The 16,370-nt window shown below is 46.3% G+C and overlaps 1 protein-coding gene across 1 annotated transcript in view; it reads left to right on the top strand.

The window, feature by feature from the left end:
- The window catches only part of KCNAB1 (potassium voltage-gated channel subfamily A regulatory beta subunit 1), a 330,599-nt gene that overhangs the window by 190,106 nt on the left and 124,123 nt on the right, over positions 1-16,370 (top strand). Inside the window, exon 3 of the mRNA XM_073579010.1 lies at positions 10,931-10,968. Within this exon, the coding sequence (XP_073435111.1) occupies positions 10,931-10,968 (38 nt within the window). The remainder of the gene's footprint in view (positions 1-10,930; positions 10,969-16,370) is intronic.

Genomic DNA, 16,370 nt, shown 5'->3' with positions numbered 1-16,370 from the left:
AGGCATCACTGGGAACGCTGTGGCCTGGGAATGCAGCGCGGGACGCCGGAAGGTAAATATACCCCGATTTTTTTTATTTTTTTTAGCATTTTAACATTCTATCTTTTACTATTGATGCCGCATAGGCGGCCTCAATAGTAAAAACCTGGTCACACTTGTCAAACACTATGTTTGATGAGTGTGACCAACCTGTCAATCACTTTCCAAGCGATGCTTCAAATCGCTTGGAAAGTGCTTGAATATCGCAAGCGAAAATCGCGGCAAAATCGCGATCAAAATTGCGGTGAAATCGCGCGGAAAAAAACGTGCGATTTCTGGGAAGGAGTCCGGTTTTTGGTGTGCGTTTTAACACGCACCGTGGGCACATAGCCTTAAGGGGCATTATCATCATCTTTTTTAGGGAGCATTCCTCCGCCTTCTCACCAGGGCTGGAACATTCCTGATAATTGTCAGTTTGAATTAGCAGCATGGTCTATTAGTCTGAACTGTGTTTTTTATTATGCTGGAAGCAGAGGCAGCTTTCCCTCTGCAGCATGGGAAGAGCACAGGGGGGAATAAAGCTGTCCAGATCCATCAATCTGTTGACATACAGCATGTTATCACTTATACCTATGTCTATGCGGTTTGGGTTTCAATGATGCATCTTTCCCCACATAGGTCAGCTGATTTAATCAGCTGTCATGTGCCTTTAACAGCCGTGGGTGGATTGGAGCTCCACCTCTGGTTGTTAACCAGTTAAATCCTGGGCCTGTCATTGTGAATCTCCTGTGAACACGAGCTTTTGGCCATCGTTCATAGATCGTGATTTTTATTTTTCATGAAAAAAAGTTCAAACTACCCCCTTTTGTCAAATTGAAAATAAAACAATAAAAATACACCTAAATACACCTATCTGGTGTCGCTGGCTGCAGTCAGAAATGTCCAATCTATCAAAATATAAAGTAAATTAATCCAATCGGTAAACGGCGTAACAAGAGAAAAATAGAAATTCCAGAATTACGATTTTTTTGAGGGCCGTTGCAATGAAATCACTACAGGTCTCGGAAAATGGTGACAAACGCAAAAAAATTTTTCCATACAAATTTCAGGATTTATTTTCTCACTATGTAAAGTCTGTTGAAATGACAGTGATCATTTCAGATGGCCTACAGTATTGTGTTCATTTAGGCAATTCTAAGTTAAATCTCTCTTTTCTGACTCGCTTTTCTGAAAAAGTGGAACCATTATTGGTAACATTTGTAATTTCTTTAGAGGACATCACCCATCTTCCGTAGATTGCTTAATAACCAATCTGTCTAGCTTCACAAAGATGTAGGGACTAGGGAGAATCATAAATTAGTAAATCACATCCCTTGTGGCCATATTGATTGTTGCTATAATTTTCCTTTATAAAGTTTTTCAAAGCACAGAATAATGTAAACTGCGAATAGTGTCCAATATCGAACTACGTTTTATAAGCCTAACATCAGACTAATGCAGAACAGTTCTTTCCCACTACTATTCTATCATAAACGCTCTAGAGTCTAGGTTCTACGAGATCGCTTTCATATGGCTGTAATACAGCCACATTTTAGCATCTATAAATGGTGCCGACATATTATGGCCATAAGGCCTGATAGCATGTACATAAAGTAGGTATTATAAAGAATTGCCTACTAATATAGATACATGGCTCTCATTTTGACCTTTGCAAGCATTTATATATGAAATTAAAGATGAAGCAAATAGTCATGATCACCTGAGGGTTTTATGTCTATAGTTACTATACAGCTCGACGTGTTTCCTGCAGTCATATTAATTTTCATCTGTCTCTTAATTCTCACTTATTTGCTCAGTTAGCTTGAAGCAGAAAGTGACCAATATGACTGCAGGGTCAGACTACATGAGGTTTGTTTGAAGTCTGTTATATACTCAAATGAATAGAAGATTTCTGATTCAAACTATTTGCAAAGTAGAGTCCGTTTATTTTGTATGTTTATGAGCAAAAAATATGATTATGAATCTGTCACCAAGTTTTTGGTACATCATCTGAGAGCAGTATGTTGTTGAAAAAGAGACCTTGAATCCAACAATGTATCACCTAGTTTACTCTGGTCAGCGATTCTAACACAGAGTTATTAGATTTACAAATGCAGCAGGGCTGAGAAAGCTAACCCCACCCACACCATAGCTGACCCCATCCTCCCCAGAGCTAACCCTGTCCTTATCACAGCTATCCCAACCCACACCATAGCTGACCCCATTCTCCCCACAGCTAACCCTACCCACACCATAGCTGACCCTGTCCCCCCAAGAGCTTACCCTGCCCACACCATAGCTGATCTCATACCCCCACAGCTAGCACTTCCCACACCAGAGCTGACCCAGTCCTCATCACAGCTATCCCCACCCACACCATAGCTGATCCCATCCTCCCCACAGCTAACCCCGCCCACCCATAGGTGACCTCGTCCCCCCACAGTTAACCCCACCCACACCATAGCTGACCCCATCCTCATCATAGCTAACCCCACCCACACCATAGCGGACCCCGTCCTCCCCACAGCTAACCCTGCCCACACCAGGATGTCTATGTACATTGTCTATAGACAATAAGATGATAAGATGCTTACAGGAGGCAACGGAGTCGGACTAGCATGCAGGAGCTGCTGTAGATTCTGTAGTCGGGCAATGATTATTGCCAGATTATAGAGCTGAGTCCCCAGTCTACACACTGCTCTCCCAGCGGTGGGCTTGAAGAAACTGGCCACAGGAGGTGGCACATGTGCCGATTGAAATCTTGGCTCATCACTGAGCTGAGATCTCAATCTGCGCATATGCCACCTTCGGCGGCCATTTTTCTGAAGCCCACCGTCGGGAGAGCAATGTGTGGATCTAAGACTCTGCTTCTGTCTGCACTGCTGACATTTTCATGAAGCCCACTACCGGACACCCCATTCTCACAGCCCGCAGTATCACCCCACCTCTGCTGCTGTTGGCTGCCTGCAGCGGCGACCCTTCTTGTTGTGACCCTGCTCCACCGCCACTGCGGCCCACTTCCCCCTGTAAGCTACATTTGGACTATAAGATACACCCCTATTTTCCTCCCAAATTTGAGGGTAAAAAGTGCATTTTATGGTCTGCAAAATACAGTACTTCAATCTTTGACTTAAAAAAAAATCTTATCAAAAATTGAATGAAAAATGACATGTGCGATTCTAGGCTTAATCTGTTAATAAAACATGTAAATATTGGTTCTTGGGCTTTCAAGCATGACACAATTGTAAATTGCCTAAGAAGCAGCAGATCAGTAATGTGTTGAGAGGAAGCTGGTAAACGTATTTGCCAAGGTCGATTCACCTATATCTTGTTTGTGTGAATAAGTTGATGAGGTGTGAACCTATAATGACTTCATGTGGCAATTACATCTCAGTATATTTATATACCTGTGCTGTTATATATAGACATATGTCACGCGGGGCTTAGGACAACTAAGGCAGAAATACCCGGGGCCCCTGTGATGTCCCTTTCACTAGGGGAAACCCTGTCTGACCCTCAACCCAGGGTTTTTGCTGAAGGTGCAAATGCCTGAGCCTCCACCCTTTCCTTATCTCCTGCTCAGCCCTGCACTTAACCCTCCAACCTCCACCCAGTGAGGAGACACACCACCAAAGCTCCCACACAAATAAGACAGACAGGGAGAACTTAAACTGCACTGCGCCGCACACACACAGGAATATACAGTAATGTGAACAGGGCACAACTAAACACAAATATGGGAAGGAGAAAGGATAACGACGGATCATACGACACCAGATACGAATCTCTCTCTCTGCAACACCTCCACTCCAGACCGGAACCACTTGGTATGAAAACACAAGCTATAATCGGCGACGCCCATATGCCAGTATGACTATTTAAAGACCGTGGGTGTGACTAACCTTCCAACCTGGTCTCCAGCAGGATTAACCCCCGAGAGCCTGAAGATCAAGCCGGCGCCACTGAGGCTATAGTGGCTGGAGGTGGAACTACCTCTGCCTGCCGGACGCTGTGGTGTGAACAGCGTCCGACATGACAGTACCCCGTCTTCTACGAGGGACCCCAGGGCCCTCAAGACTCATAGGACCCGGCTTGTCCGGATGACGACGGTGAAAAGAACTGACCAGCCGATCCGCATGTATGTCTGAGGCTGGAACCCAAGACCTCTCCTCCGGACCATACCCCCGCCAGTGCACCAAATACTGAAGATTACGGCGTACTACTCGAGAGTCCACTACCTTGGCGACCTCGAACTCTAAATCGCCATCCACCATGACTGGAGGTGGCATCGGCGTCGTGTCCACCAAGCCTACCACCTTTTTCAATAAAGCCCTGTGAAAAACGTTATGTATTTTGTACACCGCAGGAAGTTCCAACCGATAAGCCACTGGGTTAATGATGGCAGAAATCCTAAAAGGCCCAATAAACCTTGGACCCAGTTTTAAAGATGGAATTTTGAGTTTTATGTTCTTCGTAGCTAACCACACCCATTCACCCACACACAGGTCCGGACCTGGCATGCGTCTGTCAGCCACCCGTTTGTACCTGGCACTCATGCTCAACAAACGCTGTTTCACCCGCCTCCAGACTGATGACAATTGGGCTCCTAGCTGATCCTCCTCCGGGACACCCCCGGAGTCACCCTGACGTAAGGTACAAAACTGAGGATGTTGACCGTACACACAAAAGAATGGAGACTCTCCTGATGCCTCTTGGCGGTGATTATTTAACGCGAATTCGGCCAGAGGAAGGAAAGTAGACCACTCCTCCTGGTTGTCGGACACAAAACATCGTAAATACTGTTCTAGATTTTGGTTCATGCGCTCAGTTTGTCCATTAGACTGTGGATGAAACGCCGATGAATGTGACAACTTGATCCCCAACCTTGAGCAAAAAGCTTTCCAAAACCTCGCCACAAATTGCGTACCCCTATCAGATACTATGTCAGATGGTACTCCGTGGAGTCTGACCACCTCCTTCACAAATACCTGAGCCAATGTCTTAGCATTGGGCAAAGAAGACAACAGCCCTGCTGAGGCTGGCAAGTCAGTGATAAAATCCATGGAGATTTCTGTCCATGGCCTATTGGGTATCCCCAGAGGCTGTAGCGTGCCAGCAGGACGGGTTCGGGGTGACTTAGCCCTAGCGCACGTGATGCAAGCTGCCACGTACGAGACCACGTCCTGCCGGATTTTGGGCCACCAGAAACGACGCGATACCAGCTCTAAGGTGCCCTTCACCCCTGGATGACCAGCCAGTACCGAATCGTGGTGTTCCTTCAACACCTTAAGCCGAAGATGCAGGGGTACAAATGATTTGTTGGCGGGAAGTCCTGGTGGTACCTCCTCTTGGGCCTCGGCAATCTCCGCCTCTACCTCCGTCGTGAGAGCCGAGACCACTACCCCTTTCTGGAGGATGGGTACCGGCTCTTCCCGAGGTTCTCCCCCCAGAAAACACCTAGACAAAGCATCCGCCTTGGTGTTTTTAGCCCCGGGACGGTACGTCACAAGAAAATTGAAACGAGTAAAAAACAATGCCCACCGAGCCTGCCCAGGAGACAGACGCTTGGCCGACTCCAGATAGAGCAGATTCTTATGGTCGGTGATGACTGTGACCTGGTGAGCCGCCCCCTCCAAGAAGTGTCGCCATTCCTCAAAAGCCATTTTGATGGCCAACAACTCCCTGTTGCCGATATCATAATTCCGTTCGGCCGGCGACAGCTTCTTGGAGAAGTAGGCGCATGGATGCATCTCGCTCAAGGACGAGCCTTGAGACAGTACTGCCCCCACTCCCACCTCCGATGCATCAACCTCTACCACAAAAGGTTTAGACACGTCTGGTTGCACCAGAATGGGGGCTGAAGCAAAACTATTCTTCAGACGCTCAAATGCACGTATAGCCACCTCAGGCCAGTTCGCCAGATCGGCACCCTTTTTTGTCATGTCCGTGAGCGGTTTGGCGACAGTCGAAAAGTGTTTTATAAATTTCCTATAATAATTCGCAAACCCAAGGAACCGCTGGAGTGCTTTCAGACTCTCCGGCCTCTCCCATTGCAGCACCGCTTGCACCTTAGCGGTGTCCATTTTAAAACCGGCTGCGGACACAATATATCCCAAAAAGGGCAACTCCTGGACAAAAAATAAACATTTTTCCAGCTTAGCATAGAGCTGGTTCTCCCGGAGCAACTGTAACACCTGCCTAACATGCTCCAAATGAGTGTCCCGATCGCTAGAATAAATGAGGATATCATCCAGGTATACAATCACAAATCTCCCCAGGACATGAGCAAATACATCATTAATAAAATGTTGGAAAACGGCAGGCGCGGTGGTCAACCCAAACGGCATAACCAGACTCTCAAAATGACCCTCAGGAGTGTTAAACGCCGTCTTCCACTCATCCCCCTGACGGACCCTTATGAGGTTATACGCCCCCCTGAGGTCCAGCTTGGAAAACCATTTCGCCCCCGCTACCTGGTTGAACAAATCCGGGATCAACGGCATTGGGTAGGGATCACGGATAGTAATCTGGTTTAACTCTCGGAAATCCAGACACGGGCGTAACCCCCCATCTTTCTTCTTAATGAAGAAAAACCCCGCAGCTACAGGCGAGGACGAAGGCCGGATGTGTCCTTTGCTCAGACTCTCCGCGATGTAGTCTTTCAGAGCTTGCCTCTCAGGACCAGAAATATTAAACATCCTGGCCTTAGGTAATTTGGCCCCGGGTTTTAACCTAATCGCACAGTCATAGGCTCTATGTGGAGGCAGTTTTGAGCAACCCTTCTCAGAGAAAACATCCGCGAAATCCTGCAAAGCCTCCGGCAGGCTGGGCATCACGGCGGACACACATGTGGCCAAGCAATTGTCTTGGCAGAAACCACTCCATTGCACTATGTCCTGAGTTTTCCAATCAATTACCGGGTTGTGCCTGGACAGCCATGGAAAACCCAGGACCATTTGAGCTGGGAGATTACGAGGACCCTACATGTAACCGACTCAGAATGTAGGACCCCAATGTGGAGTTTCACCTCTGCCACAAACTCAGTAATCTCCCCTTGAGGGAGGGGAACAGCATTAATGGTCACCACCTGTATGGGGTGAGGAAGTTTTTCGATCTTAAACCCGGCGGTGTGTGCAAACTCCTCATCTATGAGATTGGTAGCGGAACCGCTATCCACAAACACTGATATAGGTTGCTCTCTGCCGGCGATAATAACCTTGGCAGGGAGCATACATTGAGATACCATCATGGAGGATATGCATACGCTCAGTTGGGTCTCCTCCATACCCTCTGAGCTTAACAGTTTTCCGCCGAAGTGACCCTCTTAGGTAGTACCGGGCAAACGTTAACATAATGACCTCTTTTACCACAGTAGAAACATGCTCCGGGCTTCCGGAATCCCGGAGCGCGAGGCTGAACCTGTGCCACGCCAGCAATCTGCATAGGTTCAGGGGACTCATCTACTTCAACCACACCTGCACCTCTGCTTTCCCCCAGAGGTAGCGTCTCCTGTGCCCCCTGACGAAAACGGCGATCAATACGTATCACCAAACTCATGGCAGACTCCAATGATGCCGGAGTCTCATACATCAGGAGGGCTTGTTTCACCCTCCCTGATACCCCATGAATAAACTGGCTCCGCAGTGCTGGGTCATTCCACTGTGTGTCTACAGCCCAGCGGCGAAATTCCGAACAATAGTCCTCTGCCAAGCGCTCCCCCTGGCGGAGGGCGCGGATTTTAGATTCCGCTAGAACCAGTCGGTCAGGGTCATCGTAAATGAGCCCGAGGGCAGAAAAAACATTATCGACCGAATGAAATGTAGCAGAGTCAGCTAGTAAGGAAAATGCCCATGCTTGGGGGTCACCACTTAGTAATGACAACACCAGCCCTACTCGCTGGGCCTCATTACCTGAGGAGATTGGCCGCATGCGGAAGTATAATTTGCAGGCCTCCCGAAATACGACAAATTTGCTGCGATCGCCTGAAAATCGTTCTGGCAGCGGAAACTTCGGCTCTGCACCGATACCTGCAGATGCCGTTTGCACCTTTGCTACTACCAGGCCCTGCTGCTGAACTGCCCCTTTCAACTCGGAGACCTGTAAGGACAGCGCCGCCAACTGGCGGGTTATGGAATCCATGGGATCCATGGACTCCTGAAAAAATGTGGGCCGATTATAATGTCACGCGGGGCTTAGGACAACTAAGGCAGAAATACCCGGGGCCCCTGTGATGTCCCTTTCACTAGGGGAAACCCTGTCTGACCCTCAACCCAGGGTTTTTGCTGAAGGTGCAAATGCCTGAGCCTCCACCCTTTCCTTATCTCCTGCTCAGCCCTGCACTTAACCCTCCACCCTCCACCCAGTGAGGAGACACACCACCAAAGCTCCCACACAAATAAGACAGACAGGGAGAACTTAAACTGCACTGCGCCGCACACACACAGGAATATACAGTAATGTGAACAGGGCACAACTAAACACAAATATGGGAAGGAGAAAGGATAACGACGGATCATACGACACCAGATACGAATCTCTCTCTCTGCAACACCTCCACTCCAGACCGGAACCACTTGGTATGAAAACACAAGCTATAATCGGCGACCCCCATATGCCAGTATGACTATTTAAAGACCGTGGGCGTGACTAACCTTCCAACCTGGTCTCCAGCAGGATTAACCCCCGAGACCCTGAAGATCAAGCCGGCGCCACTGAGGCTATAGTGGCTGGAGGTGGAACTACCTCTGCCTGCCGGACGCTGTGGTGTGAACAGCGTCCGACATGACAACATAAGAAATGGGGGGGACAGGAAGACAATTTTGTGTAAAGCAATAAATTATTTTTGCCTTATTTAATTATTCATTATAAATATCAAATCTATAAATTTTAGCCTAATATTTAGGAGGGGCACCGATAATTTTCCTGATGTAATGAATTTTGTGAATAAAAACTTTGGAGGACTTGGGGACATTTCAGATACAAGATACAAATTGAGCAGCTTTGAATCTTAAAGGGAATCTGTCAGCACATTTTTTCTACCTCATCTGAAAGCAGCATGGTGTAGGCCAGAGACCCTGAATCCAGCAGTGTATCACTTAGTTTACTGGGCTCAACAGTTTTGACACAATCAGCTCTGCTGTATTTCTAAATCTAAAAGGTCTGAGAAAGCTTCTCCCGCCTACACCAGGCTCTTTGTATACAATATCTGTAGAAAGTGACCTACTTATCACTGGGGGAGGGGGCATGGGCCGGACTAGTGCAGTCCTGCAATGCTAATCACAAGGTTATAAAACCTTTACTGTAGGTAAACAACAGCACACATGTGAATAAATAACACATCTTTCAGCTCTGTGTCTCAACCTCTATCACCTGCTGTCTTCAGATTACATAGCAGAAACCTGCTGACAGATTCCCTTTAAAGGGCCTTTGTCAGTTTGTAAAGGCACTCGGTGCACCATGATGTGGTCAAGCATTTATATGCACCTTCCCTCCTGCTTGTTTTCAATGTATCTCAACCATCCTCTCCTCTTCTGTGATTGACAGCTCTGGCTTTATAAAGTCAGAGGAGGGCAAAGATAGATGAAAACTAAGTAGCTGGGACGGTGTACTTAAATGTTTGGCCGTGCAATGATCCACTGGGTTTCTGTACTTGGTTTGAACAGTCATTCTGTACTTACAGTCCATTTAAAGGGAACCTGGAATCTAGTACTTAAATGTAGCCATAGTGGTGATCTGTAGATAAATACCATTTACACATGTGCAGCAGTCTAATTGGTAGTGACACTGCAGGAAGAAAATTAAGTTATATTCTCCCTGCAGCCGCTCACTTCCATTGAGGCTACTCTGGGGCCGTGAACAATCAGCACCCACTACACAGAGAGTGCACTGTAATCACTCCCCCTGCTTCTTGACTGACATACTTCATTGCACACATGCTGCTCAGCACACACATTTGCAGAGCTGGATGTCAACCAAGGAGCAGTGTACTTATGTTTAACCAGTTCCTGACAAGGCACATGTTTGAGCTTTTTCATACTGTTGGTTTAAAGAGCTGTACATTTTATTCTCGCTCAGATATTCAAATATATATATATATATATATATATATATATATATATATATATATATATATATATATTTTATGTGTGTGACTTAATTTTTATGATATTACCATTCTCACTTTTTTTGCCTATATTGAATGCTATTGGGGGGAAAATAAAGGAAATACAAGTCTGTTTTTCACATTTTTAATATTACCACAAAGGACCACTAAAATACGGTACTATATTATTTTTATATTGGACATGTTTTTTTTTTGTAGTGTGGCTCGTAACAGCTATTTGGATTTGCAGCAGCTTTTTTTTAATTTATATACTTGCTTTTTATTTCTTTTTCATTTATTTCACATATTGGGCCCCACATAAGGTGATAAAAGACCTTTGGGGGTATTTCAACACTGGCATTTTCAGTATTAGATGGGGTGTCTGTGTATGAGCTCAGCAATCTTCATTGTACTTTATGGATGTAATGAAAAGCCTGGCGGCGTCACCAACTCACATAAACTAGAGAGAAATGTATGTATTCATAGTCGCCAGCTTTCTGGCGTGTGCACAGGGGAGATGATGACCACCATTCTCTGGGTTGGGTGGGGATCTTGGAAGTGGCGCTAACACCTATAAAGCATTTATGGCCTCTACATTCAATATTCTATACATGTCTCACATAGTAAGACCACGTTAAGCTTATTTGCTGCCCTTGGGATTGGTTTAATTTGATAATGGAGCCCTTGGAAGAAATAGTTGTGTCTAGTTGAATCATATGATGTAGGATTTACTATCCATCAATAATTCATTGTCGTAACTTGTAATCTTCCATTAGATATTTACTTTTTTTTTTCATTTTATTATTTCAGGAACCTGGGTGACATTTGGAGGACAGATCTCTGATGAGGTAGGATGAACCCCTAAATAAGATTTTTATTTGCTATGTTTAGTGTTTTGTTGTAATTGTTCCATTGAGCACCTACAATAGATCACAAAGAGAAATGTTTTAACTGACAATAAAAATGGGAAACATGGGAAGATGTGCCATCTGTCGAAGAGAAGGATGTGAAATGTTATGTCAGCCGTGGCTGGAAAGACATGTTGTAATATGCAAGATCAGCTGGGGAAAAAAAAAAAATCACAATTAGGCTACTTTCACACATCAGGTTTTCGGCGTCAGGCGCGATCCGGCGTCGTGCCGGAATGCCGGATCCGGCAAATGTTTTGTAAAACCTGATGTGCCGGATCCGGTTTTCTGCCGGATCCGTCTTGTTCTTGACAGACAAAACCGGATCCGTCTCATCCGGTTCATCCGTTTTTCTATCCGTTTTTCGACGGATTACGCCGGATCCGGTTTTTAAAATTGACCCTTGTGGCCTTCCGAACGGGATTGGCTACTGGAAAACTATATATAGCATGTTCCTACAGCCCTTCTTTGACAGGTTGCAGAGAAGAAAGTGCAGGTTGGAGAGAAGAGCAAGTTACTGGCGAAGATGGATGTTGTCATTGGAAATATTACCACTAGAAGTTCTGTGACAGTTTCAGTAATGAGGGACAATTTTGCACTATACTTTATGTCACCTCAAGGCAGAGTACACTGGCAGGATGACAGAGTGTGAAAGATTTGTGCCCTAACCAAACTTGTGTACCTTCTGGACCAACAGTATATACCTTTGCCAACCAAAGTTGGCTATCTTGTCATGGTCTTACTATTTTTAGCTTTAGGCCACAGGTGTGTACCTGGTTGTGTTTTATGCAAAGTATTTCACCTTTTAACAAAAGTTGTGTACATTGTTAGGAAATCACCAACAATAAACACAACTTTTTAGGTGAAATACTTTGCTTCAAACACAACCAGGAACACAACTGTGGCAAAAAGCTAAAATTTACCCACAGTTATATACCTGGTTTTGAATACCTTTTTACCTTTGAAATACCCTGTATTTAACCTTTTTTTTAAACATAGTTCGCCGCAGAAAGAAATGACAGACAACTATTGTGAAATGATAATTTAACTTTTATTTAAAAATTTTTTTTTTTTTGTAAAATGTTTTTAAAGTGCAAAAAACTTTTTTAATAAAGGTTTTAAACCCAATGGGCATTTTTATTAAAAAACACACATTACAAATCTGTGTAGTGTGGGGTGGAAATACTGCTGGAGGGGCTGCGGGACACTTCGACACTGGGTGTGTGGAGAGAGGACTGGGATCGTGGTGGGGAAGGAACAGTTAGAGGTGAAGGTGTGGAAAAAGCTACAGAATGGGTGGACATGTGGGAGGCAGAAGAGGTGGTGGGCGGTGGAGTGGAGGGTTGGGCAGGGACTGTAGGAGCAGATGATGTTGATGGAAAGTTGTATGGGGAAGGAGTTTGGTACGGGGAAGGAGTTTGGTACGGGGCAAGTTGCTGGAAGTGGGGAGATGTCTGGTACTGGGGAGGTTGCTGGTACTGGTGAGGTTGCTGGTATGTAATAGGAGGGGGAGGATGGAAAGTGGCTGGAGGGGGTGCAGATGTAATAGGAGGGGGAGGATGGAAAGTGGCTGGAGGGGGTGCAGATGTAATAGGAGGGGGAGAATGGAAAGTGGCTGGAGGGGGTGCAGGTGGAGGAACTACAGTGGTGGGAGGTGGAGGTTGGGAGGTAACCTGCTGTAGAGCACCGTGGCACGAATGCATTACATGCATCTGCTGGGTAGGAGATAGTGTTGCCATGCGCTCCACAACAGACCTGAAAAAGGTGTGGTTTGGCGAAGATCTTGCTTCTGAATGCATGGTTTGCAGAAGTGTCTTCACCTCCAGAATGCTGGAGTTGATCTGCCGAAAGCCTGCGGAGATTTGCTCTGACAAGACTTTTAGACAGTTCTGGAAAGATGCATTCAGATGCAAGAACTCTTGCGCATAACTCTTTTCCTGACCCCTCTGCCGCTGTCGCCCAGTACCCGCAGGTGTACTAGAGGTGGCAGGGGCAGAAGGGTGGGGTAAAGGGAAAGCGATCTCCTCACCAGCAGCTTCATGTAATGTAGGCGGCCACGATGCTCCTGTGCTGGTGGATGGGACAGATGGGTCGAATGTGTGGGAAGGCTGGGAAGGTGCAGATGTACCGGGGCGGTCGAAGTGTCCCTCGGTGCCGGTCTCCTCAGGGATCGCCTCAGAAGGGTCCAATCAGGCAGGCTCCCGAGTGCTGCTCACCGTGCTGTGGAATAAAGAGAAAAAAAAACAATTAAAATACTGACATGGTATGGCCCTGGCTGAAAAAAAAAAAAGTTACATCTAACATTTTTTTTCACATGTGGTGTGTAATATTTACCTTCTAGTGACCATTGTTTCCCGGAGGAACGACAGGGCTTGTGCGTACTTGTACTTGCTCCTGCGTCCTCCAGATCCACTCGGGGCCCGCATCTCTTTATTGAACTCCTTCTTGAAACGATCCCTCACAGACCGCCACCGATTCACAATTCTGTTCCCTGAAACGAGAAAGGAGTGGTTAGTATACAACATCAGTGTTTCACAAACTCCAGTCCTCATGGTCCCCAGGGGTCATGTTTTCAGGATTTCCATAGTAAATAGAAATCCTGAACACATGATCCGTGGGGACCACGAGGACTGGAGTTCGGGAAAGTATTAAGTTACGTACCGGTAACGGTATTTTTCAGAAGCCCATGACAGCACCACGAGAGAGGGGATCTGCCCCATAGGAACAGGAAACCTACAGATACAAAAGGGCGGTACCTCTCCCACGCATCAGTTGGATTACAGAGCTTGAGAGGCTACCATGGTTAGTACACAACATATGATATATACAACCTATCTACCCTATTTAACAGAATTATTTCATACCATCTCCCACATAAGGTGATTCTATGAACAAACTTCTAAGGAGTGCACCCCTATATGTGAACAAGGGAGGGAACTAAGGGTGCTGTCATGGGCTTCCGAAAAATACCGGTACGTAACTTAATACTTTATTCGGACTCCCATGACAGCACCACGAGAGAATTACAGAGATGTAAACTAACTTAGGGAGGGACTACAGCCTGCAGCACCCTTAGCCCGAAGGTGAGGTCTGAGGAGGCACCCATGTCTAACCGATAGTGGTTAAAAAAGGTGGAAGGAGATGACCAGGTGGCCGCCTTACATATTTGATCAATTGATACTCCAGATCTCTCTGCCCAGGATGATGCCATGGCCCGAGTGGAATGTGCCCTCAGGTTCTGTGGAGCCGGACCGCCACCTGCTGTGTAGGCAAGAGAGAGAGCCTCCCTAATCCACCTTGCTAATGTGCGTTTTGATACTCTGTATCCTTTTCTGGAACCTTGGAAGGATAGGAATAATGCGTTCTCCTTCTTCCAAGGATCCGTGGCTGCTAAATATGTCAGTAAGCACCGCCTAATATCTAATGCCTGAAGTTTCTGCTCTTTAGGGTTGGTTGGATTAGGGAGGAAGGAAGGCAGAACTATCTCCTGTGTCCTGTGGAATTGTGTTTCTACCTTGGGAAGGTATGCTGGATCTGGCCTTAGGATCACTCTATCCTGTAAGAACTCTGTGTAAGGAGGCAATCTGGAGAGTGCCTGTATGTCGCTCACCCTACGTGCGGATGTTATTGCTACCAGGAATGCTGTTTTAAGGGATATAATCTTTAGTGAGGCGGAATCTAAAGGTTCAAACGGACTTTCTGTCATGGCTGTAAGGACTAAGTTTAAGTCCCACGGTACGCATCTGTCTTTGTGTATAGGTCTCGATCTGGCCGCTGCTCTGATGAACCTTGCTACCCAATAATCTTTTGCAATATCAGCTGCAAACAGGGCCCCTAAGGCTGAAACCTGTACTTTTAGCGTACTTGTGGAGAGACCCAATTCGAAACCTTTCTGGAGAAATTCCAGAATATGTTTTGTGGGAATTCCATCTCTGATGTCAAAGTGAAAGGTGGATAGGAAGCGTTTCCAGGTCCTAGCATAAATATTAGTGGTGGTTAATTTTCTGCTTCTTAGGAGGGTGTCAATTAAGTTCTTGGAGAACCCTCTATTTTTTAATAGTGACCTTTCAAACACCACGCCATCAAATGAAGTCTCGCTACTTGTGGGTGGCTGACTGGCCCCTGGTAGAGGAGATCCGGAAGGTTCGGTAGTACCCAGGGATCGCCTACCGACATGGTCCTCAACCACGCGAACCAGGTCCTCCTGGGCCAAAAGGGGGCAATCAGTATGACTCTTGCCTGATCCTCTCTGATCTTCCTGACTACCAGGGGAAGAAGATTCAATGGTGGGAAGGCGTATGCCAGAGAAAAGTCCCATCTTATCAGTAGGGCATCCACCGCCAGGGGATTTTCCCTGGGGTTCAGAGAGCAGAACAATCTTTCTTTTCTGTTTTCTCTGGTGGCAAAGAGGTCTACCTCTGGCTGGCCCCATCTGCGGACAATCTGGCGGTAAATGTCTTTGTTCAAAGCCCATTCTCCTTGACTTAGAGCCTTGCGGCTTAAAAAGTCTGCTCTTACATTGTCCTTTCCGCTGATGTGGAGCGCGGTCAAAGATAGACAATTTCTCTCTGCTATCTGGAGGAGCCGTTCTGTTATCTGCATCAGAGCGCTGGAGCGGGTTCCACCTTGGTGGTTGACATATGCTACCGCTACCTGGTTGTCCGAGTGTATCCTCACATGATGGCCCTGCAGGTAGATAATGAGTTTCTTGACTGCTCGCTCTATCGCCAATAGTTCTCTCTGGTTGGATGAGATTTCAGAATTAGAATCCCACTGGCCCTGTACCACTATGTCCCCCATATGGGCTCCCCAACCAAAGGAACTAGCGTCTGTGGTTATAATACGGGTTATCTGTGCTATCCAGGGCACCCCTGACGCTAGGTTCTCGCTCTGAAGCCACCATCTTAGTGATGTAACAGTTGAGGGGCTTAGACACATCCGACCTTGTAAGGAGCCTCCAAGGGCCCTGCTATTAATCAAGACGTCGTTTTGAAGGGTTCTGGTATGGAACTGTGCCCACCTTACTGCTGGGATGCATGAAGTTAGAGAACCTAACAGGGACATGGCCTGTCTGAGGGTCATAGATGGATTATCCATTGCCCGAAGAACCTGCTCCTGTATCTTTTGTAATTTATCTAGTGGTAGCAGGCACCGCTGAGTGTCTGAATTTAGTATCAATCCTAAAAATTTCTGTATTTTTAAGGGCTGGAGTCGGGATTTCTCGTAGTTTAAAATCCATCCTAGGTTTTCTAACCTGGATCTAGCTTTTTCTATCTGGGATATACAATGACCCATCGATTTTCCTACAATCAAGAAATCGTCTAAATATGGAATGATTAAGA

The sequence above is a fragment of the Dendrobates tinctorius genome, unplaced genomic scaffold, assembly GCF_039654945.1.
Source record: "Dendrobates tinctorius isolate UK_male_01 unplaced genomic scaffold, ASM3965494v1 ptg000060l, whole genome shotgun sequence".
Taxonomy (NCBI): domain Eukaryota; kingdom Metazoa; phylum Chordata; class Amphibia; order Anura; family Dendrobatidae; genus Dendrobates; species Dendrobates tinctorius.
Note: the sequence above shows the minus strand (reverse complement) of the source record. Positions and strands in the feature narration are given on the sequence as shown.